The sequence below is a fragment of the Cibotium barometz genome, chromosome 5 (assembly GCF_041138505.1).
Source record: "Cibotium barometz isolate CiBa-2024 chromosome 5, ASM4113850v1, whole genome shotgun sequence".
In the NCBI taxonomy this organism is placed as follows: domain Eukaryota; kingdom Viridiplantae; phylum Streptophyta; class Polypodiopsida; order Cyatheales; family Cibotiaceae; genus Cibotium; species Cibotium barometz.
In genome coordinates this window covers 59995320-60023145 of record NC_141050.1, presented here as the reverse complement: position 1 = coordinate 60023145, position 27826 = coordinate 59995320, and the positions used below count along the sequence as shown (strand labels likewise).

The window sequence follows — 27826 nt, the reverse complement described above, 5'->3', positions numbered from 1 at the left end:
CTCTTGCTCAGAAAAACGCCCAAGATCTCCTAGAGCCTAGGGCTCTGATACCATGTCAGAATATGCAGCGGAAATGATATCCAAACTTGGGTAGACAAGAGCAAGTAGACTGCAGAAAATAATCAGCACAAGAAACACAGAGAGATGTGTGTAAACTCTTCTCTATACACAAGATCCCGGAAATACTGAATGAGAAAGTGGAGGAGGATGGGGGGCAATATATACAAACCCATGAGGGCAGTCGGCCAGCTCTAGACAGTGCCCACGACTAGGTAAAATCCCACGACTGCTGAATATAGCAGTCGGCCAGCAGCAGATGCCCCACGCCTGGACAGAACAAGTCGGCCAGCACTCCTACAGCCCACGACTGATACAGATGCAGTCGGCCAGCTTCAGAGTGCTCCTGGCATCAACTGGCAGCCCTCTAGCCACTAGGAAAAAATGGGAAAAATAGGGAAAAAATACGGGGAGTGTGGAAAAATGATATACGGGCGGGCACACCCACAACAGAGGCCCTGGTGTATACAAATAGACAGGAGATGACTTCTAAGAGTCTCTCCATTCGAGGTAGGGAGGCATGCCCCCTCGCAAGTTGGTCAGTGTGGCAGCTGTGGTCATGCATAACAAAGGGCCTGTAAAATTGACTCCTAGATACACATACTTCTGCACAATCTCCACTGGGGCATCTCTGTGTATGAAAGAAAATCGTGAGGTGACTACATAAGATGTGTTGAAGACAATAACTTTGGTTTTGCACAAATTGATCGTAAGGTCTCTCCGTGCAAAATCTGTCCAATGCAGTTAAGGGTTTCTGTAAACCCTCGGCTGAATTTGAGATCAAGACAATGTCGTCAGCATATAGCAATATGGGCATTGCTGTTTGAGCCAATGGTGAACCTCTACCTTTGAAACTATACACAATTACTGCGATCTCATCAATGTATAGGCCAAAGAGTGTAGGTGAGAGTGGGCAACCTTGCTTAACCCCAATAGTGCTACATATATCTCCTGAGGTCCCACCGGGTGCATGTACTCGGTCGTGTATTGCCTGCCATCACACCTCATATCATCTCATGTGAGAACTAGAGCTCCTACAAGCGTCCTATGACGAGATCGAGGGACGGAGTCAAAGGCTTTGCGAAAATCCAGAAAGCAGTAATACACATGTCTCTTTGAGGACCTCACCTCCTCTATGATAGCCCGCAAAGTAAAGATGTGGTCCAGTGTGGAGAACTTCCTCCTGAAGCCTGCCTAGCTTGATGCTCTGTTTCCCATCCACTCTGCCATAGAGCTCATCATGTCCTCTAGTAGTGCCCCATAGATCTTGGCCATTGTGTGACCAATCATGATAGTCCTGTAGTTACCTGGGTCCGTGGGGTCTCCTGCTTTGTGGATGGGGACAATGGTGTTGGTAGTCCAAGAGGGTGGGAAGCCTTCACAGAGTGCTCTGTTAAAAAGACTGGCAAGAATGGGAGCTGATACGTGGTGCCCGTGGGCAAAATGTTCCACGCGTAGATCCTCGTGATCTTTTGCTCTCCCATTATGCAGCTTTTTAAGAGCCCTAGTGACATTGGGGGAATCAAAGAGATAAGATGATGTAGGCCGAGGGATGTGTGACATTTGTGGTATAGGTTGGTCTGGCACATCATATAGCTATCGTGCATAGGCTTCCCAAAGGTTAGGATCTGTGATAGGTGTAGGTGCTATTTTTTCTTTTCAAGAATGCACCAAGCTTCTGAGTTGTCCTCGCTCAAAAAGAGCTGGTATAACTCTTGTTCTCGTCTGGCGAGAAATGCCTGTTTATTTCGGCGGTGTGAGTGTACAGAAGATGCATGTGCTGAAATCAGTCCATGTTCCCTCTCGCGTAAGAGGCGAAGCCTGGTGGTTTTGCACTCTTAATCATACCATCCATTTTGGGGTTGGGATCCCATTGGCAAACTTGTTGTGGAGCATGTGGTGTAGGAGGGGAAGCTGGCATGGGCGGAGTCATGGATGATGGAGGAGAGCTGGGATGTAATGGTGGAGATAGAGAGGGATAAGTCGAGAGCTGAAATTGTTAGAAGTCATCTCCTGTCTATTTTCATACACCAGGGCCTTTGTTGTGGGTGTGCCCGCCCTTATGAGGTGTTTTATCATTTTTCCTCACTCCCCGCATTTTTCCCCTATTTTTCCCCATTTTTTCCGTGGTGTGGATGGATGCCAGATGTTGGCAGGAGTCTCTGGTGGCTAGCCGACTGCCCATTCAGCAGTCCTGTGGCTGGCCGACTGCCTAATCAGTAGTCGTGGAGTTTTCTCTGCTGGCCGACTGCTTCATGCAGTCGTGGAGAGCCACTAGCGCTGGCCGACTGCATGCATGGGGCATATAAATAGGCCCCATGCTCCCCACCACTTTTGTATCAACCCCGGGATCTTCTTGTGTATATATAGTAGAGTTACACGCCTCTATTTCTCTCTCTTTTGTGCTGTTCTTTTTCTGCATGCGTTTTGCTCTCGTGTTCCCAGATCGGTCAACATCTCCGTTGTGTATTCTGACATGGTATCAGAGCCTAGGCTCTAGATAGTTCTTGGGATTTGTGTGAGCAAAAGGGGGACTGTTGTGTGGCTGATTGGTGGACCGTACGGGACTGTTCGGGAAGAGGAGAAGCAAGAGGACGGCGGGCTGATTTGCTGGACAGCCACTTGCAGGTGTTAGTTCTTCTTTGTTCCCACGCACCCACCCTTTTCAGAGTACATCCCCGCAATGGCAGATCTGTTTGAGATGGCCGAGAGGCATGTGAAGATCCCGACACTCCCCACATTCCCGGTGGACCGTCAGTTGGACGGGAACAACTACGGCATATGGAAGGTTATGATGGAATCTGTTCTGGAGTCTTACGACCTCGCTGATTTCGTCGTTGTTGGGGTTCCACGGCCGGAAGTAGAGGAAGGGGAGTTACCGTCGATCCGAAAGGACCGGGAGGCTCAGACACAGATGTGGGATCGTGTCAATGCTAGGGTCCGTTCGTTTATCTTTCTCAACTGCACACCGCAGGTAATCAATCATGTAAAGCATATGACGCTGGCCAGAGGTACATGGCAGCATTTGGCCTCTCTTTACAATAGGGTATCGCCCATGAAGAGGATGCATCATTCTCAATCCAAGCCTAGCTAATCGCATCCACATAAAATGAGCCTCCTCATCGTGTCTAACCATTGTGAGCATGCCTCTAAAATGAGGGCGAAACAAGCATGCCACTCCTCCCGAGCCACGACCCCCCATTGGTGTGTGTTTGTCCTCTGAAAGTTGACTCCCATGTGTAACCCTCCACTTTAGGTAGCCCTCTCTCAGGGCTTTGATGCGTTTCTGTGTAGAAGATAATATCCCTATCTGTGTAAGTCTCTGTGAAGCCTTCTGTGTTTGACCATAGAGTTCCATTGCGATTCCATACTCCCATCCTCAATGCATCTGTGGTCTCATAGACCTTGCACCGTCATGTGGGGTGTTTATCCATGATGATGACTCGGTCATCATGATAAACGACCCATTTTCTTGCCTTGCGGGCGTCCATAACCTGAACCATCCCGGCTTTCCTATGTTCCACCTGTAGGGGGGTGACGTCATCTCCAATCTCCAAGGTATATTTTGGTGGTTTGGAGGGTGGCCCTCTTCTTCAAGAAAGCCAAACGGGACTCCGTATCTTTGAACTTGACGAGGAGAGGCCTCTCCCTCGTCAAGTCCTTCCCGGCTCGCCAAGCATCTACAAAAAGGGTGTCAATGAGGCCCATCTGTCTACATAAAGTCTCACCATCCTCTTTTGGTGAGTTGCCCGCTTGCAAGCGTGTTCCTCGCACATGTAGAGCCCTAGATTGGCGGCTCTTCTCTTCCTCAAGCGTGGCCGTCATGATGGATGTGGCGTTTGGGGTGTGGATAGTTTTTTGCTTTTTCACAACCTCAACCCATTTGGAGGTTTCTCCAACCTCTTCTTTGGTTGCTTCCATGTCTTTTCAGAGGCTTGCATGCTCCTCCCAGAATCCTGATTAGGCCTCTTGAATCTCTGCTATAGTTGCCTTCTTAGCCTTCTCTACTTCCGCCTCAAGTTTGGCATTGACATCTCGCAACTGGGCAATCTATGGAGCAAGGGCTTCTTGTGTGGCTAGCTCTCCTTCCTCTTTGCCATACTTATGAATCTCTTCCTTGCATAATTCCATACATTTCTCCATGCATGAAGCCAAGCATGCGTCCTTCTAAGCTTCCATCTCATGTCGCATCTCTTCGATCTTGTTCACTCTCTCTTCAAGAGGGAGCGCCATTGCCACAATCACCCAACTCATGCTTTGGTCAAGGACATGGGAGAAGATGGCCCGATGCGAATTGGGGTAAGGGTGGGAGTGGCTTTTGGTTGGGGGTTCAACCATTTGTTTGGGATGGCGAGCGCGCAAAGCAGAACAAAGGGTGGGTGCGTAGAGCAGATGGCGGGCACATGCGAAAACGGGATGGCGGCACACAAAGGCGAGAGAGAGAGAGAGAGAGAGAGAGAGAGAGAGAGAGAGAGAGAGAGAGAGATTAACGTCTACGAGAGGCCAAAGTCGGCCTATGAGACAAAAAATAATACAACTGTGTTCTTCCGGTCATCGGAAGAAAAGAAACAAAAGAAAAAGTGTGCATGTGTCTGGATACAACTGTGAATCATCATGGATCGGTGGAGCCCATATACAAACAATATAAGGGGGGTGGGGATGTGGATGGAGTGCTAAGGCAAGATGCATCTCTATATGCTGAAGGGGTAGTACAAGCATGCTATGCAGATCTATGTCTAACTCCATCCACCAGTGCCATAAGAGGGATATAAGATATCATACATCGCCGATGCTGAGGCTGTGAATGGCATGAACATGTACCCTGAGTCTGAATGAAAGCGAGCTAGCCTCTCCTGTGTCTCCATCTGGTGTCTCATTCGGATAGCTGCTATCTCTCGGTGACGGAGTCGGGGTGCTCTATGTCCAGTCTGTCTAGGTCTCCTCCTGGCTCTCAATTCCTCTGCTCTCTGTGCGGTCACCCCACGTGGTACATCAGCTGGCACTGGCATAGCTCTCTGGAAGAAATCTGTGAGCTGGGACTGTCTCTCACCCCTAGTGGGAGCGGGTGTCTGGAGGAGTCTCTCTCGATAACTATGAAGCTCTAGTAGTAGTCTGCCAAGCTGTCGCTGGTCCGAGGCCTCCATCAATTGATGTAGTGAAGAGTGCTCCTAAAACAATCCTGCATATCTATCTTTGATCCCCTGGTGGGCTCTACATCTACATACAAAGTGATCCTCAGTCTCCACCTCCTCGCGGCACAATCTGCATATCCGCTTAGCTCTAGGAACCCGTGCCGCTCTCCCAGCCTCTTATCTCTAGCTGATGTGATGAGACTCGTAGCTGTCCAATAGCAACGCCCTGTATATAAAGGAACCTCAAGAGTCTCTCCTTCCTCCCGTGGACGATTGTGTAAGGATGCCACTTCGCCCTTCAAAAGGTTGATTTCCTCCTACATGGCGAGCTTTTCCTTCTCCCACTCCTCTTGCATGGTAAGCTTCTCTTCCTTCCATATTTCGGCTTCGGCCTCCAGCTTCCCCATGCGCGTCAATAAGTCCTTCTTGATGGCGGTGATGGTGCTGTCCAATGTCTTCTTCTGGTCCTTGATAAGATCCCTAAGGATATGATCAAGCTGGCTGATTTTGTCATCTACAGACCCTCCCATTGTAGAGGGAGGGAATGTTTGAAAGGAGCAGGTAAATATGTGGGAGAGAGAGAGAAGAAATGGATGAAATTCAAGTCCCCATTATGTTGCTGCCTTGGGGGCCTGAGCAAGGGTGGGTGGGAAAACGGCTCAGACAGAGGGGGCGAATGCAGGCGAACAGTGAAAGAGAGGCGCAGGCAGGCAGCGGGAGGGGTGGGCGCAGCGGGAGGGGGGGGGGGCGCAGGCAAGCAGCGGGAGGGGGGCGAATGCAGGCGAACAATGAAAGAGAGGCGCAGCAGGCAGCGGGAGGGGTGAGCGCAGAGCGAAACGGGAGGGGGGGGCGCAGCGGGAGGGGGGGGGCGCAGGCAAGCAGCGGGAGGGGAGAGCGAAGAGCGGGAGCGGTGGGCACAGACCGAAGCGGGAGGGGTGCAAGCGAGCAGCGAAGCGGGAGGGGTGGGCGCAGCGGGGGGGGGGGGGGGGGGGAGAGAGAGAGAGAGAGAGAGAGAGAGAGAGAGAGAGAGAGAGAGAGAGAGAGAGAGAGAAGAAATGAAATGTTATATTAACGTCTTCAAAAGGCCATAATGACCTATGAGACCAAAAAGTTACATCATGGTGGATTTGATACAATGTCTGGATAAAAAACCATAAAATGAAAAATAAAGATGATACTACTGGCACCTAGAAAATGAAACTGGAACTGGAAGGTAAACAGAAACCCTAATAGGGTGTGAATATAGTGAGGGGGGGGGGTACACTATGGAGGTGCCTCCATCTCATAATATGTGCCACATCGGACGCTGGCGGATCTCCTCAATATCCTCTGTGGTCAGCACCCTGACTGGGTGTCCCGCATGTCTCGCAAGAATAATCCGAATCCGCCGCTGCAACCTCCGTCTATGCTGGGATGCCCTCCTCCGTAGTCGTGGGCGTCTGGACCCCACAAACTCAATCGCACGATCAATAAGTGTACTGCTGGTGTGGGCGGTATCCATGTCCAGCTGCTGCTGTGGTCCATCTGGCGCAGTGATGGCTGGACTAAAGAAGTCTGTAATGTGCCTCTAAGTCTCGCTCTCTGTGCGCCTAAGCAGGCTATCTCTATATCTCCGCAGCTCAAGCAAGAACAATCCCAAACACCTCTGGTCCTGGTACCAACTGACTCTGGAAAGTGGTCCAAAACCCTCTCTGAATAAACAGTGGAAACGACCACATATCTCATAAAATGCAGTACAATGGCATATATAATGCAGCTCTGTCTCTGGCTCCCCATGGCATACTCGACATATCCTGGCCTCAGTTGGTATACCTCTATATCGGCCAATCTCAATCTCAAGCTGGTGTGCGGATGTGCGAATCTGACCAATAGCACATCGTACTGCATGAGACAAGTGTACATCCATGTAACTGGGTCTGATCACAAAACCATATGCTGTGAGCTGAAGAAAATGCTCTCTGTAGAAAGCCATCTTCGTGCCCAGCTCCTCAGTCGACTGTATCCATGTCCTCCTAATGTTCAGCTGAACTAAATCCTGATGGATGAGTCTGGTAATCTCTGTCCGTGTGAGAGTGAGAGAGGGTGCCTCCAGAGAATACTGGAAGGGAGGCAATCTGTCCATGCTAAAACCATGTGCCTGGAACCAAGATGTCATCTGTCCATACCAACAAGCCGTGTCTCCCTGTAAAGCTAACTGTCGGGAGGACTCAAGGGCGAGGCGTGCATATCTGTCTCGGGGGAGATCCCACAAGCCATGTATGTAGGAGACTGATCTCGTAAGAGCCTCAATCACCAGAGGGGCAGCCGCCAGCTCTGCTCGAATAATCTCATGAGGTACCGAGGCCTTGGCTCTAATAATCCTAGCAATCATAGATACCAAAGGCCTCTCCATACCTCTCCACCCGCCTGCGCTGTGATGGCCCACTGAAGGTCCCCATATCTGCACTCCATAAAGCACACAGAGAGAGAGAGAGAGAGAGAGAGAGAGAGAGAGAGAGAGAGAGAGAGAGAGAGAGAGAGAGAGATCACAAATACCATGTCTAAAAATGCAATGCTTCAAAAGGTTCGTGATTTGGCAGATTGTCCTGGGCCTAGTACACGGCCTTGTTGATTCCTTTTCTGGGAAGGCTTATGAAAATTGTACAATGGAATGTAAAGGGTATTTCTTCGCGCCAAAAGCAGTTCAGGCTTTGGCGTACAACTTTTTGTCATGGTTGGGATGTTTTGTGTGCAGTTGAACATAAGCAGCATAAGTTGGCTGGCAAAGCGTATGTATATAAGGGGTTTCATGTTTTCTATAGCGGACATCCTGCTTCGCAGTCAGGTGTTATGTTTGCTGTTCGTTCGCAGTTTCAGCCTTCTCTTGTGATTCAAGATGTTCATGGAAGATTTCTAGTGATACAAATTGTTTGGGATGATACACCTTTATGATTGTTAGGGGTGTATGCTCCAAATAATGCTCGTGCACGCTGTTTGCTGTGGAATGACTTGTGTGCTCTTTCAATCTCTCATCCTGGCTTTGTGATGGGAGACTTTAATATGTGTGTCTCCAGGGAGCAAGCCACGTCGCCTCATTCTGTAATGGATGGCCCGGAGAGAAAGGCGTAGGAAGCTTTTGCAGCAAGGTCGCTAAAACAAGACATGTGGTCTTGGTTGCATTCAGATGAAAGGGGTTACACTTATGCCTCACAACAGTTTCGGGGCACTTATGCTAGATTGGATAGGATGTATATTTTACATCAAGATCTCTTTTTGCCAGAGGTTCTTACTATGATGGTTGATCAGCAACAGGTTTTGTCAGATCATTGGCCGCTTGTGTTTGAAATGGTCTATCATCTTGTGGATGCATATAAAGGCTTGTTGGGACGCTTGCCTTTGCGCTTAAATCACACTTTTTTGGAGCATGAAGTTTTTGATGTTTATATGCGTCAGTTGATACGACATTTCTCCACAAGAGTGTCCATGGCTGATTATCATGCTTGGCCAGTGTTCCTTACCAACACTCGGAAATTAGCACGGCATTATGGTCTTGCTAATGCCTCTATACAAAAACAGCATGTGGCTCTTCTTGAGTCGCTTTTAAAGGGCTTGCAGGCGTTCATGTTTACTGACTCTATGGATGCTGAAGTTGCGGATGCCATAGAATGGCTGAAAAAGAAGCTATCTAGGGTGCAGGAAGCACAATATGTTAGCTTTAAACTACTTGCACGTCTTGATGCTTTGCGGGATGCTAACTGTCAATCTCATCGCTTCTATGATAAGTTGCATCAAAAACATATGCGTGAGAATATTGTTAGGCTGATGGATGCCAAAGGCAACCTTGTTACTCAACCTTCTGAGGTTATTCAGCATTGCATCAGGTTTTATGAAGATTTGCTTGCCCCTCGAGAGGATGTCTCACCGGCTGTCCTGGCTGCAAGGGAGTCATTGTTTGCTGAAGTACGATATCAAGTTGACCCTGATGTGGCGGTTCAGCTTGATGCTCCTGTTACTCAAGGGGAAGTGGAAGCTGTTCTCTCCAAACTTCCCATGGAAAGAGCCCTGGTTGGGATGGTTTGACAAATGAGTTTTTCCGAAAATATGCTGATCAGCTTGCAGAGCCTTTGACGCTTATTTGTCAAAGGGTTTGGGATGAGGGATATATGCCTGCCGATTGGAAGTTGGGCATACTTCGTTTGTTGCCCAAAGTCCCTTCGCCTACTTCTTTGGCTCAATGGCGCCCGATCTCACTTATGGGTATTATGTATAAAATCTTTACAAAGATTTTTGCCAATCGCTTGCAGAAGGTGCTTCCTACTCTTGTTCATCCATATCAATATGGATTTGTGCATGGCAGGAATATTTTGCATAATATTCTTAATGTTCAAATTGGAGTGGATTATGCCAAGGCAAAGAAGCAAGAGATTGTGATGGTGCAGCTGGATCTTGAAAAAGCTTTTGATCATGTCAGCTGGTCTTTCCTTTCTCAGTTAATGACAGCCATGGGCTTTGGTCCCAAAATGGCTAATTTGGTGCATTTACTTGGCTCTGGCTCTATCACGCGGATTATGCTCAATGGAGGACTTTCGGATGGTATTTCTCTCACCCGTTCTCTCCGGCAGGGCTGTCCTCTTAGCCCTCTTTTCTTTGCCATTGCCACTCATCCTATGTTATCTCGCCTAGATGCTATGGCATCGCATGGTGAAGTGGTTGGTTTGCATCTCCCTCATGGCAAGCAATTGGTTGCTCAAGCCCTTGCGGATGACACTTTTATGTTTCTCTGCCGAAAAAGCCAATATAGATCGAGCAATGGAAGCTTGGAATAATTTTGCATTGGCTTCTGGGCTGAAAATAAATTCAACAAAATCAGCCCTCATTGTATGCACGGAATTTGATCTTGAGGCATTAGGGTGGCAAGGCCGTGTGGTGCATACAGGAGACATTGTTTGTCATCTTGGATATCCGGTGGGTGTGGATGTGGACCCCCAAGCGCTTTTTGCTTGGATTTCTGCTCGGATCTCCGATAAATTTGTGTATTGGAAAGCTCAAGGGTGGCCTATGCATGTGAGGGTTAAGGTAGCTCAGGTTATTATGCTTAGCATGATTTCCTATGTTTTGCCTTTGCTACCTTGGATGCACAAATCTCTCATCCGTTTGGTTGCTCCCATTCGGTTTATGCTGTGGAAGAGGCAAGGAAATATTATGGGTCAAACATGGATAGCTTGGAATCACATTACGACGCCCAAAAGAATGGGTGGGGCTGCTTTACTGGATGTCCGCTTGCATATGGTGGCGCGTAGGTGGGCGCTTTTTCAGGATATGTGTTTGCAGGAGCAGCCTTGGGTATTCATGGCTCATGACTTGATTGAGTTGGAGGGATTGTCACATGGGCGGACACGTGTACAGGCTTCATGGTGGGACATTGTGAATGCGGCTCATCCTGTCCGTATTCGCTCATCACACATTTTATCGCATATTCTCCTTTCTTGGCATGAAGTTCTACTGTTGGCTCGGTGGGATCCTGGTCATGAAAGACTACTTTTGAACTCTTTGCAGTTCGAAACATTTGTGGAGTCGCGTGTCATTGTTTGGCCAGACAGAGATGCTTCACGCATACGACTCAACCGCATGGTCAGGCTAGGCTTGGTTAGAATCCGAGATGCTGTGATACCTGGTCGTGACAGGCCATATTCGTTTCGTCGTATTCGGCAGCACTTTAGGGTTCCTCGGACATTTCAGCCACTATGGTTGACATCATGCATGTAGTTGAGCCTTTTACTCCATTGCCTCGGCCATCTGCAGATCAGCCTTGGCTTGATTGGGCACTATGTAAATCTGGTGACTTGATATCACTCTCAGCTAACCAGGTCTATCATAAGCTTGTATCAGAGAAAGATTGGGTTTCAGCCAAGGCCAATAAGGTGTGGGGATTGCACAAGTCTAAATCATGGTGGCAGAAAACTCTTATGCGTGGTTGGCAGTCTAAACTCCCTTACCAAGGTAAGGTTTTCATTTGGAGGATGTTGGTGGGAGGGTTACCTACACGGGATCAGGTGAGCCGTTGTAAAATTACACTGGCCTCTTGCTTCTTCTGCACGACATGCACTGAAACAGTTATGCATCTGTTCACGAGTTGTCCAGTGGCCCGTCAGATTTGGTCTTTGTCTCTCACGTTTGGGAGGCAGTAGAGAGGTCTACTGTTTCGGCTCATCAGTGGATATTTGGGATTTGTCCTCAAGTCATTACTTCAGACAGTCACCTTGTGATATTCCATTTCCTTAGATGGACAGGACTTTGGCATATTTGGACTACACGGAATGGGTTCATTTTTGATTCCTTGTCTGGAATACATGGGCACATTCTACGTATCCGCGGTTTGCTACTTTGGCAGTTTTCTTCTCTTCTCTCAGCTCAGCTACTGGATGCAAATGTTATTTCGTTATGGTCTACGGCAGCTCGGCTGGCTCATCTTTGATGCTTTTATCTGGGATGCTTATTTGGCTAGGAGGCTTTCTTATTAGTGTACAGGTTTGCATGGTCATGATCCTTTAGAGGATCTTTTGTGGGGGTTTTGTTTGGGGCCATAGGTTCTGTGTGAGCCATGTGGCTGATGTACATTTTACATATAATATAAAACACCATTTCACGAAAAAGAGAGAGAGAGAAAGAGAGAGAGAGAGAGAGAGAAAGAAAGAAAGAAAGAAAGATTTTATTAACGTCTTCCAAAAGACCGAACTCGGCCTATGAGAGAGAGAGAGAGAGAGAGAGAGAGAGAGAGAGAGAGAGAGAGAGAGAAATGAAATGAAATGTTATATTAACGTCTTCAAAAGGCCATAATGACCTATGAGACCAAAAGTTACATCATGGTGGATCTGATACAATGTTTGGATAAAAAAACCCAGAAAATGAAAAATAAAGAAGATACTACTGGCACCTAGAAAATGAAACTGGAACTGGAATATAGCGGGAGGGGGGGGGGTACGCTATGGAGGTGAGTGGAATATAGTGAGGGGATACAATATCATGTGGGACGGAGGGGTACACTATGGAGGTGCCTCCATCTCATAATATGTGCCGCATCGGACACTGGCGGATCTCCTCAATATCCTCTGTGGTCAGCACCCTGACTGGGTGTCCCGCATGCCTCGCAACAATAATCCGAATCTGCCGCTGCAACCTCCGTCTATGCTGGGATGCCCCCCTCCGTAGTCGTGGGCGTGTGGACCACCCAAGCTCAATCGCACGATCAATCAGTGTACCCCTGGTGTGGGCGGTATCCATGTCCTGCTGCTGCTGCTGTGGTCCATCTGGCGCAGTGATGGCTGGACTAAAGAAATCTGTAATGTGCCTCTGAGTCTTGCTCTCTGTGCGCCTAAGCAGGCTATCTCTATGTCTCCGCAGCTCAAGCAAGAACAATCCCAAACACCTCTGGTCCTGGTACCCCATGACTCTGGAAAGTGGTCTAAAACCCTCTCTGAATAAACAGTGGAAACGACCACGTATCTCATAGTATGCAGTACAATGGCATATATAATGCAGCTCTGTCTCTGGCTCCCCATGGCATACTCGGCATATCCTGGCCTCAGCTGGTATACCTCTATATCGGCCAATCTCAATCTCAAGCTGGTGTGAGGATGTGCGAATCTGACCAATAGCACATCGTACTGCATGAGACAAGTGTACATCCATGTAACTGGGTCTGATCACAAAACCATCTGCTGTGAGTTGAAGAAAATGCTCTCTGTAGAAAGCCATCTTCGTGCCCAGCTCCTCAGTCGGCTGTATCCATGTCCTCCTAATGTCCAGCTGAACTAAATCCGGACGGATGAGTCTGGTAATCTCTGTCCGTGTGAGAGTGAGAGAGGGTGCCTCCAGAGAATACTGGAAGGGAGGCAATCTGTCCATGCTAAAACCATGTGCCTGGAACCAAGATGTCATCTGTCCATACCAACAAGCCGTGTCTCCCTGTAAAGCTAACTGTCGGGAGGACTCCAGGGCGAGGCGTACATATCTGTCTCGGGGGAGATCCCACAAGCCATGTATGTAGGAGACTGATCTCGTAAGAGCCTCAATCACCAGAGGGGCAGCCGCCAGCTCTGCTCGAATAATCTCATGAGGTACCACGGCCTTGGCTCTAATAATCCTAGCAATCATAGATACCAAAGGCCTCTCCATACCTCTCCACCCGCCTGCGCTGTGATGGCCCATTGAAGGTCCCCATATTTGCACTCCATAAAGCATAGCTGATGTCACTAGAGTGTCAAAAAGCCAAAGTTTCGTTCGAGTTTCCTGAAACTGAACCTGCGAACACATCCTCTCCAAACCACCCAGGGCTGCATGTGCTCTAGTCAATCTAGTCTCTGCTGCTCTCCTCATCGAAAACACTGGCCCACTGAATACTACCCCAAGATATGTATATGCATCTGTATACTCCACAATCTCTTGCCCATATGTAAATGTGGAAGCTGATCGCCTAACCCACTGTGGCGTGGTGTTAAACACCATAACCTTGGTTTTGCCAAGGTTGACAGACAATCCACTATCATGTGCAAACTCATGTAAAGCATCCAGATGACGCTGCATACCCTCAGGGGAATCAGAGATCAACACAATATCATCAGCATATAACAATAGTGGGATCCATGTACCTGCTAGCTGGGCTCCTCTGTCCCCCAATCTCTCAATGTAGTCAGAAGCCTCATCCACATACATACCAAACAGTGAAGGAGATAACGGGCAACCTTGCTTCACTCCTATAGTGGAGTGAACCAAAGTAGAGACCCCCTCTGGGGTGCGTACCTGTCCTGCAACTGATCTATATAAAGCCATAATCCCCCATATGAGCTCTGTGGGTACCCCCATCTCCTGTAATCGCCTCATCAATCTGGCTCTGGGCACTGTATCAAATGCTTTGTGGAAGTCCACAAAGCTACAATAAATCCGTCGCCCATGCGACCTACCCTCCTCAATAATGGCCCGGAGAGTCAAGATGTGGTCAAGAGTAGAGAAACCTCTCCTGAACCCTGCCTGTCCCTCTGCTCGAATGCCAACTCTCTCTGCCCATCTACTCAACTGCTGCTCAAGAATGGATGCATACAATCGTGCTAGTGTGTGACCAATCATAATAGTGCGATAATTCCCTGGCTCCATAGGGTCCCCTGACTTGAAGATAGAGAGAAATGAAATGAAATGAAATGATATATTAACGTCTTCAAAAGGCCAAAATGACCTATGAGACCAAAAAGGTTACAACAATTGGTGGATCTGATACAATGTCTGTGTAAGGAAAGCTAAAAACAATTAAACAACTAACTGAAACTGAAACAACTATGAGGAAAAGTACGGTACCAAGAGCTCCTAATGGATAACATGTGGGAGGAAAACTCCAGCAACAAAGGTAAGCATCATACACATCACTATCCAAAGATGTCTCTCATCGGTCGATGGCGGATATCCTCAATGTCCTCCATGGTGAGTACTTTGACTGGACGTCTCCCATGCCACGGGGGGGGGGGGGGGGGGGGGGGGGGGGGGGGAGAGAGAGAGAGAGAGAGAGAGAGAGAGAGAGAGAGAGAGAGAGAGATTTTATTAACGTCTTCCAAAAGATCGAACTCGGCCTATGAGACAAATCGGAGTACCTGTATGGGGTATCCTCTGTCATCCCAACAAAATGAAAAAGTACTGAATAAAAAAGCTGAATCTGGGTGTGCAGGGAATGGAGCTCTACTACTAGGAGAATGCAAAGCTATATGCATGGAGTATACAATCATGATATGCAACCTAGCTAGCTCCATCTTGTACCATACTGGGGGTATAAAATGGTATACATCAGTGAAGGGGGTGTCCACAGCTCCCTGAAGAACATGCCTGGGTGTGCTCTGAAGCGAGCTAGTCGCTCCGCACCCTCTCTGTGAAACTGAGCTCTGATCTGTGTCATCTCTCTTTGGTATAGGCGTGGTGTCCGAAAGCCAGGTGTCCTCTGTCTCCTGCGGCCTCAAAAGCTCTGTATGATAATTTGTCCTGTGGCATCTCTCTGAATCTGTCTAGCAGGCATATAGTCTGAAATATGGCCTTTACCATCATAGGAGGCGCAGCAAACTCTGCTCGGATAATGTCATGAGGTACTGATGGTTTGCTACGTATCATGCGTGCCATCATGAGGGCCTGTGGTCTCTCTATCTGTGTCCACCAATGGGTAGCAAGGCCTGGCGCCCATACTGCTGCTCCATACATCAATGCCGGTGTGACTAATGTGTCAAATAGCCACCCCTTCGTCTGGGGCTCCTGAAAATGCGCCTGGTGGCACTGTCTCTCTAGCATAACCAATGCTGCATATCCCCGTGTCAATCTAGCTCTGGCTGCTGAACCCATGGTGAAGCGTGTGGCTGCTGCAGAGAAGGTAACCCCTAGGTACACGTATGATGTCACCACCTCCACGTGGCATCCTGCGAGAGTGAATGTCAGCTGACTCCTGGCCTGTCTCGATGTATGAAAGACCATAACCTTGGTTTTCCCAAGGTTCACAGTAAGACCCCTCTGTGTGCAAAAATCATCGAGTGCATGTAGATGCTGCTGTAGACCACCAGGAGACTCAGACACTAATACAATATCATCAGCATAGAGCATAATATGTACTGAGGTACCTGCTAAATCAACTCCATCTCCGCCTGATTGCAGCCAGAAAAGCTCGCTGAAGCCTCCCGCCTCCACCCTGCGCTGCGCGCCTGCACGCCCCCCCCTTTTTTTCTCTGTCGACCTGTTCGCCCCCCACCTCTCCGCCGGTTCGCTTCTTCACCCCCCGCCTGCCTTCGCTCCCCTCTCCTCGCTGGTGCGCCTCCCCCCCCCCTCGCCATTTCGTTCTTTCCTCTCCTCGCGGCTTCGCCTCTTCACTCCCCGCCTGCCTCGCTGCTGCGACTCCCCCCTCCTACCCATTTCGTCCCCCCCCCCGCCTAGCCGCTTTTTTTTGTATTTTCGCCCCCACCCACTCTTCGCCCCCCCCCTCCCCTTTGTCGCCTTTTCGCCCCCCCCTTTTTTCCGCCTGTTCGCGCCAGCGCCCCGCCTCCCCTCCCTTTCGCTTTGTTGCCGCCCCCCCCGGGCTTCCCTCTCCTTCGTTTTCTCCCTCTCCCTCCTCTTTCGTGCTGTTGGTCACCCCCAGGGGGTTTTGTTTTTTCTTCATTTTCATCCGGTCTTCCGCCTCTTTGGGTGCAGCCCGCTCCTTGCAGGTTTTCCGCATTCGCCTCGCCTTCGCCTGAGCTTCAGACTCTGATGGAGACTCCTCCCGCCTCGCCTCAGAGGGACTCACCCGCAGCCCCCTCGCCCGCCCCCGAGGACATCCCCATCAGGCTTTCTCTTTCGCCGGAAGAGGAAGCGAGCCTCACCGCAGAGGTGGAACGCCTCTAGGCTCATTCCACCATCTGCCGTATAGTCGGCACTCGCCCCAGCAGAGGGGAGATCAGGGATCTTCTTCAGGCTCGCCTTCTTGCAGATGTGGGCAAGATCCTTGATGTACAGCTCCTGGGCCGGGGCCATTATCAGATCGAGTTCGAGGCCGCCCAGAGCGTTGCCAAGGTCCTTGCCATGAGTCCTCTGGACATCAGGGGTGCTCGGGCTTTCTTCAGACCCTGGCAGCATGGATTCGACCCAGCAGCGGCGGAGCAGGGAGAGCGCCTCTTCCATATTACAGTCTGTTTCCCTGGTCTCCGCCGGGAGTATCTTCCGCTCCTCTCCAGGCTCGGAGCATTGGTGGGCTCGGTACTAGAGACGGGCCCCTCAGCTGCTTCAGTGGTGGCCAGAGCAGCTGGGCTACCTTCGGTCAGAGTGTTGGTGTCTGACATCTCCTCCCTTCCTAAGGTCATTCAGCTACCTAGGATAGGGGGGGGGTGGATAGATCAGAGAGTGGAGTTTTCGGGGCTCCCGAACCAGTGCTTCATTTGCAGGCAGGTCGGTCATCTGGCCAAGGCCTGCCCTCGCAGGAGACCTCGACCCGCACCACAGCAGCAGGCTACTGATGGCCCGCCCACAGATTCGGCTCGGCAGGCTGCCTCAGGGACACCTGCTCAGGCCACAGAGACCTCGGAGTGGCAGCCTGGACAGGGGCGCCGCCGAGGGAGACAGCCACAGCAGCACGCACAGAGACCGCTGCAGCAGCAGCCACAGTCTCAGTCTCACTGGGTTCCTGTGAGGAACAGCTTTGCTCCCCTTCAGGAGGAGACCCCTGCAGCGACCGAGGACCAGGAGATGCCAGCTCCCCCTCCTTCACCTCCCCCACCCCCGTCCCCTCCCCCCGCCTCGCTTCCACCTTCGCCTCCGCCCGCCCCCGCTCCGGTTTCGGCAGCGGCTCCCTCTCCACCTCCCTCGCCTCCCCCTCCTCCCCCTCCGCCCGCCTCACCTTCCCGGGAGACCCTGGCAGTTCCCTGGCAGTCCGGAGAGCGCTGAGCACTGACCTCGCTCGAGCATCACAGAGGAGACCTATGCCGATTAGGGCCTCACGGATTTCATCTATTCGCAGTCGGCTGAGTCGCCTTGGCATTAGACAGCGCTCGGAGGCCTTTGATTATACCTTTACACGGCTTTTTGGAGCAGAGGGCCCCCATGAGCCAGCACCCATTCGAGTCCATGTAGTGATACCTCCTGCCCGAGGGGAGGAGGCACTAGACTCAGCGGTGGCCTTCTCTTTCCCTCTTTGTGGACCCTGTGATCGGGAGTGGACTCTAGAGCTCGCTCTCAGCACTTTGAAGACTCAAGCAGTTGAGTTTTCTCACCACATGAGCGATCTGGAGGTGACTGATGTGATAGGCCGACTTTGGGAGTTGGCTCACTTTTTCTTGGATCCCGGGAGTGTGGATACCTCAGGGATTCGGCATTTGGTCGTGCGCATAGTGGCAGACTTGGCACGCGACCCTGGATATGTGAGTATACACGAGGTTTCTATGTCAGAGCACGAGGCAGTTGCCATGGGCCACAGCCACTGGCGCCTGATCCGGGATTCTTGCAGTACACCGGGTGGGCAGATTCGCAGCCGTTCGGATGGGGACTACTCCCCATCCAAGCCGCTTGCGAAGGCCCGCCGTACAGCTGAGACAGCATCCACCTCAGCAGGGCATCCATGAGGATCATCTCATGGAATGTACAGGGCCTTGGCGGAGCACACTTTATACGCTATCGAGGTTGCTTGAGGCAGGAGCTTCAGAGATGCCTGGTTGGTGGCAGCGTTGACATTTTGATGATGCAAGAGCACCACTTGGGTGAGAGCAGGATCCGGAGATATGGTTCGGTGATGCCTGGTAGATGGGACACTTTTTGGTCTGCAGGGTTTGGTCCTTTGGGTGGACAGGGAGGAGTATGCATGGTTATTGCAGATGTATGGCGGCAGGCCATTGTGGATCGAGGGATCATTGTGCCAGGTAGAGCACAGTATGTCATTCTGAGGATGCATGATGAGCTATTGGGTGTGCTCAACATCTATGCGCCCAATCATGCTAGTGCCAGAGCAGAGTTCTGGACTCAGGTTACAGATGCATTGCCAGAGGCCGCACATTGGTGTGTTGGGGGAGACTTCAACATGCTTGAGGACCCGGCAGATAGGGTGGGAGGCAGTCATGTTACAGTGCACGGCACGGAGCTTGCAGCTTGGGACCGGTTTTGCATGTCACTGAGGATCACTGATGCATGGCAGCATGGGGCTTTCTCCCGGTCTCAGGACAGTCTTAGTTTCTCTCGGTCGGATCGCCGGCAGGGAGGGACTAATCTATCCCGGATTGATCGCTTTTATGTGGGCGATTGGTTAGGGGAGCGAGGGGGCTCCGTCGGCATTCTCGCTGGCACCTCATTTTCTGATCATGCGCCAGTTATATTGACATTGGAGGAGGGGACACGGGAGCCCAGCTTGCAGTTGAGGATCCCAGAGAGGGTACTTGCAAATCCCAGTCTCGCTGAGGACATTGAGAGGATCTGGCATGATAGTCAGTGCTCTGACCAGGATGCAGCGGGCCAGTGTGCCCAGGGACTCATTGATCTTAGCTCTTTTCTACACGCTGCAGCTTTGACTCGACTGGGAGAGATTCGCGAGCGGGAGAAATGGCTGAGACGCAGCCTTGCTTCGCTACAGCGCCTTCAGGAGCAGCAGCCTGCATGTGAGTGGGTGGCGTCCCAGCTGAGCCAGGCACGCCAGGAGGTTAGAGAGGTAGAGGAGCAGAGACATGAGTTTTACTATCGTCGTCAGGCCTCACAGTGGACGCAGCTTGGTGATAGAGTGACTGGGGAGTTTTTTGAGATCACTGGACCCCGTCATGCGCGAGCAGGAGTCCGTCAGCTTGGTAGACCGGATGGATCGGTAGCTACTGAGCTCGGGGAGATCAGAGCCATTGCCACTGCTTTTTATAGTGACCTGCTTTCAGCAGAGCCAGCCACTGAGGATCGAGATGTTTGCAGACAGACTGTGTGGGCCCATGTGCAGAGGAGGGTCACAGAGCATATGCGTACAGTTCTAGGTGCGCCTCTGTCAGAGATTGAGCTTGCCGAGGCCTTGAGGGTCCTACCGCGACATAGTTGCCCAGGGGAGGACGGGCCAGGCCTCCGCAGGGGCTTTCAGCATGTTTTGGACACTGGGGTGATGCCGCAGAGCTTTTCAGAGGGCTTGATCTATCTTATCCCCAAGGGGGAGGGAGTATCAGATGACATTCGGCATTGGAGGCCTATTACGATCCTCAATACTGTCTACAAGGTCTTAGCAAAGGCCTTGAGTTTGCGGATCCAGCCCTTCCTGGGGGAGTTGATTCATGCTACTCAGACAGGATTTGTCAAGGAGCGCAGTATCCTTGACAACATCTTTACTTTCTGGGAGGCGACGGCCCGAGCTAGGTTTCTTGGCGAGGACTTGGTCGTGATGCTTCTCGATTTTGAGAAGGCATATGATAGAGTTGATTGGGGATTCTTAGAGGGCACTATGCTTCGCCTGGGCTTTGAGCCAGGATGGATCAGAGGGGTGTCAGCTCTGTATTCCACAGCTCGCAGCCAGGTGCTGATTGCAGGAGGTCGGGGGCCGAGTTTTGAGCTGACCAGATCAGTCCGTCAGGGGTGTCCTCTCGCCCCTTTCCTTTTTCTCTTCTTTGCGGAGGCTATGAATATGTATTTGACGGCAGAGGAGGTTGGTTTGAGAGGACTTCAGCTCCCAGTCCGGGGGGAGGATTTGCTTGATGCTGAGTTTGCAGACGACACGGGCTTATTTTTGCATGGCCATGAGGCCAATCTTATTCGGGTTGAGCAGTCGCTCCAGGTTTTTAGTGCAGCTTCGGGAGCATTGATCAATTGGCGCAAGACAGTGGCCTTTTGGATCAGTAGTGCTCCCACTCCGGCATGGAGCCCGGACCCCGGTTTTAGATGGATTCCTCCAGGCACAGCAGTGCGGTATTTGGGATGCCAGATTGGCCTCGATTTGTCACCTGAGCAGCAGATTGCCCCGCTTCTTCTGAGTATTCGGAAGAAGCTACTGTATTGGAGTATAGCTCGACTATCCTTGGCTGGGAGGGTGGTGGTGGCAAATCAGGTGCTGTTAGCGACCATGTGGTACATTACGTCTTGCTGGATTTTCTCGAGCTCTTGCATCAGCCAGGTACAGAGGCTGATCAGGAACTTTCTGTGGTCTGGGCGGGACGGTCAGCCAGCTCGGGCAAAGGTTGCATGGGCAGTTATTACATTGCCGCTGGCTCAGGGCGGTTTGGGCATTATAGATCCAGTCGATCAGAGTAGAGCCTTATTGGGGAAGCTTATTGTTCGGGGGTTGCTTCCAGGCGCTGAGCCTTGGAAAGAGCTCCTCTTGCAGCGATTGCAGGCTCGGGCGCCCCCTGCAGGGGGTACTTGGGCACCAGAGATTCGCTGGATCTTCATAGAGATGAGGAGGACAGGCCTCAGTAGAGGATGGGAGGACAGATTTGCTTTGAGTATCCTGAGAGCTTGGGAGCTGCTGAGACCGGGGCTCTCTCAGCGGCCTCCTTCTTGTGTTGAGGAGCGGGCCAGGCAGCCGCTCATCTGGAGCCCAGCGGTTCGTACGGAGCAGGGTCATATGCTGGGTTCTCGGCCTCGTCTAGCCTGGGGACCTTTAGCGGCAGGCCCAGCTCGTAGTTTTGGAGACTGGCAGGCTTTCTGCAGTCTACCAGAGGAGATTCAGGTGGAGAGGCTGAGTCACTTCAGAGGGGGGTTGATTATGAGGGATGATATTCAGGAGGCACTTACAGAGGAGTGGTTCACACCTCTCGAGCCAGTGGCCCCACGGTGGATGGGAGCCTTTACACAGTTGGAGATCCTGATTGCTGTCAGAGCTAGCACTGAGGATGGCAGATGCCTCTACTATGAGATTCAGGATGAGGGCAGACTCCAGAGAGTGGAGGTGGAGTCGCCTTTGGTTGCAGAGTGCACCTTTCAGAGGATCAGGGTAGTGGCTGCCGCTTCTCGGAAGTGGCATATTGACCCCGACCCTGCTGATGTGCTCCCGGATTGGCGCATATGGGCATATGCATTGCGCCCCTTGGCTCGGCTACAGTGGGACCCCGGTGAGTACGAGTGGCATGATCCTTATGCATCCCTTGAGGCCACAGAGATCACCTTTTTCCAATATACTGTTCGGCTGGGACGGCATATTTTGACGGCGAGGAGGACGGTTTCTCCAGCGGCAGCGGGGCATTGGCGATTGCAGGGACTCTCACAGGAGTTCCTGGAGGATTTCTGGGCTCGGCTCTGGGCTAGTCGACAGGCCCGCAGGATCTCGGCTTTTTAGTGGCTGGTCGCCCACAGGGGCTCAGCAGTTGGCACTTGGCTTGTTTACAGCGGTCTTCCGGCGGCCAGCGTCCGATGCGGCCACCCTATGGAGACACAGAGACATTGCCTTTGGGACTGCCCTCAGGCACAGCAGATTTGGCTGCGGATGCTGCGTATTCTGGCCCCCCTCTCTCCAGAGGGTATGTTTACGTGGGGTGCCGCTGCTTGGTCGACTTCGTCAGGGCCTGCTATGGGCTATGAGATGGAGCAGGGCAGTCAGGCCATCAGATTTATTAGGGGCCAGCCTCGCCTGGTTCCGGCACCGGATTTCTCGTCCGCCAGCTGGACACAGGAGAGGGATTTACGATGGGAGCTCCTCAGCAGCCTCACCATCTGGTTCACCTGGAGGGCCCGGTGCTTTGCGGCCTTGACCGCATCCGGGGAGACTCGGATGAGGCGATCTTACGGCGCCAGGCCTTTCACACCACTTGGCAGGAGTTGATCCACACCCTGCGAGGACAGTACGACCGCATCCGGGGAGACTCGGATGAGGCGATCTTACGGCGCCAGGCCTTTCACACCACTTGGCGCTGCGGCCCGTTCTACACCCTACACACGGGATCCCCCCGTTGGCACTACAGGCCACCTGTTTGGCTCTTCCCCCCCCCTATTGTATGATTTAGCCGCTGAGTTCTTTATACTGATGCTTGTATTTTGCAGCACCTAGGGAGAGTCTCCCGGGCTGCCATGGTGTATTCACTGCTCTTCTCTCTCTCAGGAGCAGGAGAGATCTCTTTTGTAGCCCTTCGGGCGTTTTTATTTAACTAATGAAAGGATCTTTTCTCGGAAAAAAAAAACTCCATCTCCGCCTCCCCGTGTAATGAAGTCAGCCACCTCATCAATGTATAACCCAAATAGCGTGGGGGAAAGTGGGCATCCTTGCTTCACACCAATGGTGCTAGCAATAGTCTCGGACATACCTCCTGGACATCTGACTCGGCCAAAAACCTGCTCATATAATGCATAGATGCCCCATGCCATATCTGCTGGTATGCCAAGAGACTGCAGGCGCTGAAAGAGCCTCTCTCGTGGTACTGTGTCAAATGCCTTGCGGAAATCCACAAAGCAGCAATAGAGCTTTCTCTTCCTCACTCTGGCCTGATCAATCATACATCTCAAAGTGAATACATGGTCAGTGGTAGAGAAAGCTCTCCTGAAGCTTGCCTGCCCTGATGAGCGTAAACCTGCTCGCTCAGCATATAAGCTAAGCTCTTGCTCCAGCACTGCACCATAGAGTTTGGCCAGCACATGGCCAACCATAACCGTCCTGTAGTTGCTCGGATCGAGCATATCCCCTGTTTTGTGAATCGGCACAATGGTGTGCATCGTCCACTCCGCAGGCAAACCCTCTGCTAGTGCCCTGTTAAACAGGTGTGCAAGAAAAGGAGCTAAAGAATCTACTGCATATATGTACCATAGAGTGGGTAAAGAAGCTAGCTGTGGTAGGTCGAGGCTCCTGTGGCTGAGGTATAGGTGGCTGCTGTGGGTCATGGTATAGACCCTCTGCATATGTGTGCCATGTATGTGGGTCTGCAATAGGTGTTGGGGTCCGGGGCTCTCTGAAGTGCCGCCATGAGACAGGGCTATCTCTACTCATGAAGAAATGAAAGATCTCTAGCTCCTGTATCTCTGCGAAGGCCCGCCTTTTGCGGCGAGTAAGTCTCCTCATCTCTCTCCTCGACTCCTGCTCTGTGATGGCTCCCAAGGCTCTCTGTATGCGGAGCCGTGAGTATAGGGCTCTGCACTCGTCATCATACCATCTGTTCTGGGGGATAGTCCCAGGTCTCGCTGAGTGTACACGATGTGGGAAGCTCTGTAATGCAGCCGTGTGTAGGAGTGATGCCAGCTGGGTTGTAATGGTATCCATAGATGCCAAGGGATCCATGAGTAGGAGCCCATCCTCTACTCTGCCAGTGTATATGTCTGCCATGTCATGTGTGAAGTAGATGGTAGTGTGTGGCGTCAGTATGTGGGGGACTGGTGATACTGGTGATCTGGCTAGTGAAAATGCCAAGTATGTATGATCTGCCCCAATACGACGAGGTGGAATGGAGAATGATGTGACAAGCTGTGATGCCTCTAAAGACCCCATAATGTAGTCTACCACCGTGCCTCCGGTCCGTGTATGACCCCCATGTGGGAAGCATGTCAGCCCTCCTGATCCCGGCCACTGTAGCATCCCGTTATAAATAACGAGATGATGCCTGGCTCCCAACTCTAGTAAGTGGTCCCCATAATGTCCTCTGTCTGGTCCAGTTTCCTCTGATGCCCGACTAGCCCCTATCTCCTCTGGATCCACAGGGTGGAGGATCTCCATGTCATCATAGTCATACACCTCACATTGGCTGCTCTGTGTGTGGGCATTGAAGTCGCCCGTAAGAAATACTTCCCCTAGTGTAGAATAATGCATAATCTCCTCTGACAGACAAGTGTATGGCGAGGCTCCCGTCTCCTCCTCCTGTGGCATGTCCTCTGTAATGACATAGGAGGATCTTGATGGAGAAAAGTAACATAGAGCTATGTATATAACCCTGTCCTGTGAGAGCTGTAAGCTGATCCACATGTATCTGGCCTCTGGATCCTGTGCTACCACTCTCAGTCTCCCCTGTAGCTCCCGTCTGAATAGGACTGCTACTCCCCCCCGACCCTCTCGAGGTACCCTGGCGTGTGGTCCTCCTGTATGCTGACTCCCACTGGAATCCCTCTACTCGAGGTAGCCCTCTCTCTAGGCTCTGATGTGTCTCTGTCAGAAGTATGATGTCTCTCCCCCCACCATAACATGCTCCAGTCGTCCAGGCTGCACCCATAGTGAACTATTACAGTTCCATACTGCTATGTGTATCTCTGTCAGTGGCCTGGTCTGTGTCCCATAGAGAGAAAGAAAGAAAGAAAGAAAGAAAGATTTTATTAACGTCTTCCAAAAGACCGAACTCGGCCTATGAGACAAATCGGAGTACCTGTATGGGGTATCCTCTGTCATCCCAACAAAATGAAAAAGTACTGAACAAAAAAAGCTGAATCTGGGTGTGCAGGGGATGGAGCTCTACTACTAGGAGAATGCAAAGCTACATGCATGGAGTATACAATCATGATATGCAACCTAGCTAGCTCCATCCTCTACCATACTGGGGGTATAAAATGGTATACATTAGTGAAGGGGGTGTCCACAGCTCCCTGAAGAACATGCCTGGGTCTGCTTTGAAGCGAGCCAGTCGCTCCGCACCCTCTCTGTGAAACTGAGCTCTGATCTCTGTCATCTCTCTGGTATAGGCATGGTGTCCAACAGCCAGGTGTCCTCTGTCTCCTGTGGGCTCTAAGTGTCTCTGCTCTCTGGAGAGTAATTCCCTGCCGTGTAGGGGCTGGGAGGGGGATGGATCTCTGAAAAAATGTTGTAATCTGTGTCTGTCGTCCCTCCTCTGGAGCTGTTTGAGCCTGTAATGATGTCTCTCTGTGACGCTGTATGTCTAGAATGAATCTCCCCAGTATGCGCTGGTCTGCTACCTCAAAGATCTGGCATAGAGAATGTGGCTCTCTGAATAAAATGGGATATCTCTCTCTGATGGCTGTATATGCTATGCATGTGCATACATAATGCTCCTCACTCTCCACCTCCTCTCTGCACAATCTGCATACCCTCTCCTCTCGGGGGATCCGTGCTGCTCTGCCAGTCTTGATCTCCAATCAATGTGATGAGACTCTAAGCTGACCAATAGCTACTCGGGAGCCGTGTGGTAAAAAGCCCTCCATGTATCTAGGCCTCTCTATAAATCCATCATCAGTGATACTCATGAAGTGATCTCTGTAGTATAGCATCTTCGGTGGAAGAGGCTGTGTAGGCGATATCCATGTCTCTCGTGTATAGAGCTGCCATAGGTCCTGTCTGATGCACGTATGCCCTCTCTCTCTGCCCATCTACTCAACTCCTGCTCAAGAATAGATGCATATAATCTAGCCAATGTGTGACCAATCATGATGGTACGATAATACCCAGGAAGCATGGGATCCCCTGACTTGAAGATAGGCACAATCGTGGACATATTCCAAGTCTCAGGAAAACCCTCACACATGGCTCGGTTAAACATCATAGCAATAAGCTCTGCAAGCATATCTCTGGCATGAATAAAGTGCTCTGCTACCAAACCATCATGATCATATGCTCTCCCAGTCCTCATCCTGTCAATAGCTTTCCTTACCATCTCAGCAGTAAAGAAAGCACATGTCTCTGGGCATGGCTCCGATGGGTCTGGCAGGGGCGGCTGGCCTGCTGTTGTGTTCAGGGATGCTGCATACTCACCCCAAATCTCTGTGGAGGTAATGGCTGGTGATGGTGAATGCTCATGGAATAGTCTCCATGCCTCGCCTGAGTCCTGACTCATAAATAACTGATACAAATCCCTCTCTAACTGAGCAAGATAAGCCCTCTTCTTCCGTCGCACTAGGTGCCGGAAGGTAATCCGTGACTGTCTGTGAGTGGTAACACCCATGAGCACCTCTCTCTGTAATCTGATCCTCATCTCTCTGCACTCCTCATCATACCAACTGTTCTGGGGCATGTTCCCAGATCGTCTCCGTGTAGGCTGACTATGGGGATATGCTTCTGATGCTGCAGCATGAAGCGTATCTATCAATATCTGAGTGAGCTCATCTAATGGCCGTCCTGGCTCCTCGGCACATAAGCGTCTGTATATCTCATCCGTGTACACGGTGTCAGTCTCCCTCGTAAAGGTATAACGAGTGTGTGTGGAGACCTGTCCCAGTGGAGCGGTGCTGAACTGAAATGTAAGAGTGAAGGACAAGATAGCATGATCCACTGCTATTCCAACCGGCCTAGTGCCTACCATAAAATCCTGAAAAGAGGGAATGAGACTGGGCTGAGCCATAACATAGTCCACTGTACTAGCACCATGCCTATGTGGAAAGCAAGTGAAACCGCCCGATGTCGGGAATCTCTGTAGGCCATTCAGGATGGCCAATCCATGTGCAGTCCCCATGTCTATCAAATACCGCCCATACACTGTATGCTCCTCATCCTGTGAGAGTCTAGATAGGCCCATATCCCTAACATCAAGCTTCCTCAACATCTCCTCTGAGGTATCATAAAATACTGTCTGGTTATGGCCGGTCCTGGCATTGAAGTCCCCCAGGAGAATGATGTCACCATTCCTGGAGAACTCCCAAATGTCATCATCCAAAATAGAAAAGGGAGACTGCCCGCTAGGTGATGCATACACTGATGTACTAGGAGCAAAATAGCATATAGCAATGTAGAGATATCTGCCCGTCTCTGCCCTCAGTCTAATCCACATGTACCTAGCCTGCTCATCTCTGCGGACTATATGTATCAGTGGCTGTAGCTCCTCTCTAAACAATACTGCCACTCCTCCTGAGCCCCGTCCTCTATGCTCTGAACGAGTCTCCTGTCTACAAGCTGTCTCCCATCGGTATCCACTAACATGTGGCATGGACTGTCCAGGAGCCTGATGCGTCTCACAGTAGAAGATGATGTCCCTCCCAGTGAAACTATCCTCAAAAGCCCCTACATCAAGACGTAGAGATCCATTACAATTCCAAGTAGCAACTTTGAGTGTAGTCCCATAGGTCTTGCGCCGTCATGAAGAGCGCCTCTCCATAATCACCACTCTACCATCTCTATAGAAGGCCACTTTCCCTTTCTCTCGGGCTGCCCTTATCTCTGGCATAACTTCTTTCATGTGGGCAAGTTGCGAGAGTGTGAGGTCATCTCCAAGAAATATTCCCGTCTTCTTGAGTGTAGGACGTCTCTTCAAGAAGTCCTTCTTCGCTTCCATGGAGGGGAAACGAATGATAAGTGCTCTCTCCTTCGAAGA

The 27826-nt window shown here is 51.0% G+C and overlaps 2 protein-coding genes across 5 annotated transcripts in view; one reads left to right on the top strand and one right to left on the bottom strand.

Annotated features, from left to right (window-relative positions):
- The window catches only part of LOC147638710 (uncharacterized), a 157914-nt gene that overhangs the window by 18931 nt on the left and 111157 nt on the right, over nucleotides 1-27826 (top strand). The gene's annotated exons all lie outside the window — the stretch shown is intronic.
- LOC147638711 (uncharacterized) lies at nucleotides 547-27826 on the bottom strand. The gene is made up of 2 exons (XM_086796715.1): nucleotides 26370-27826; nucleotides 547-688 (listed from the first exon to the last, which is right to left on the bottom strand). The coding sequence occupies exons 1-2, from the start codon at nucleotides 27440-27442 to the stop codon at nucleotides 547-549; spliced, it is 1215 nt and encodes a 404-aa protein (XP_086652841.1). The 5' UTR covers nucleotides 27443-27826.

Excerpts from the sequence above, each read along its gene's own strand:
- LOC147638711 (XM_086796715.1), bottom strand. The coding sequence starts at position 27,442 with ATGCCACATGTTAGTGGATACCGATGGGAGACAGCTTGTAGACAGGAG. Across the intron at positions 689-26,369 it reads GCTCAGTTAGAGAGGGATTT|AGATGCCCCAGTGGAGATTG; the intron begins GTATCAGTTATT and ends TTTCATACACAG.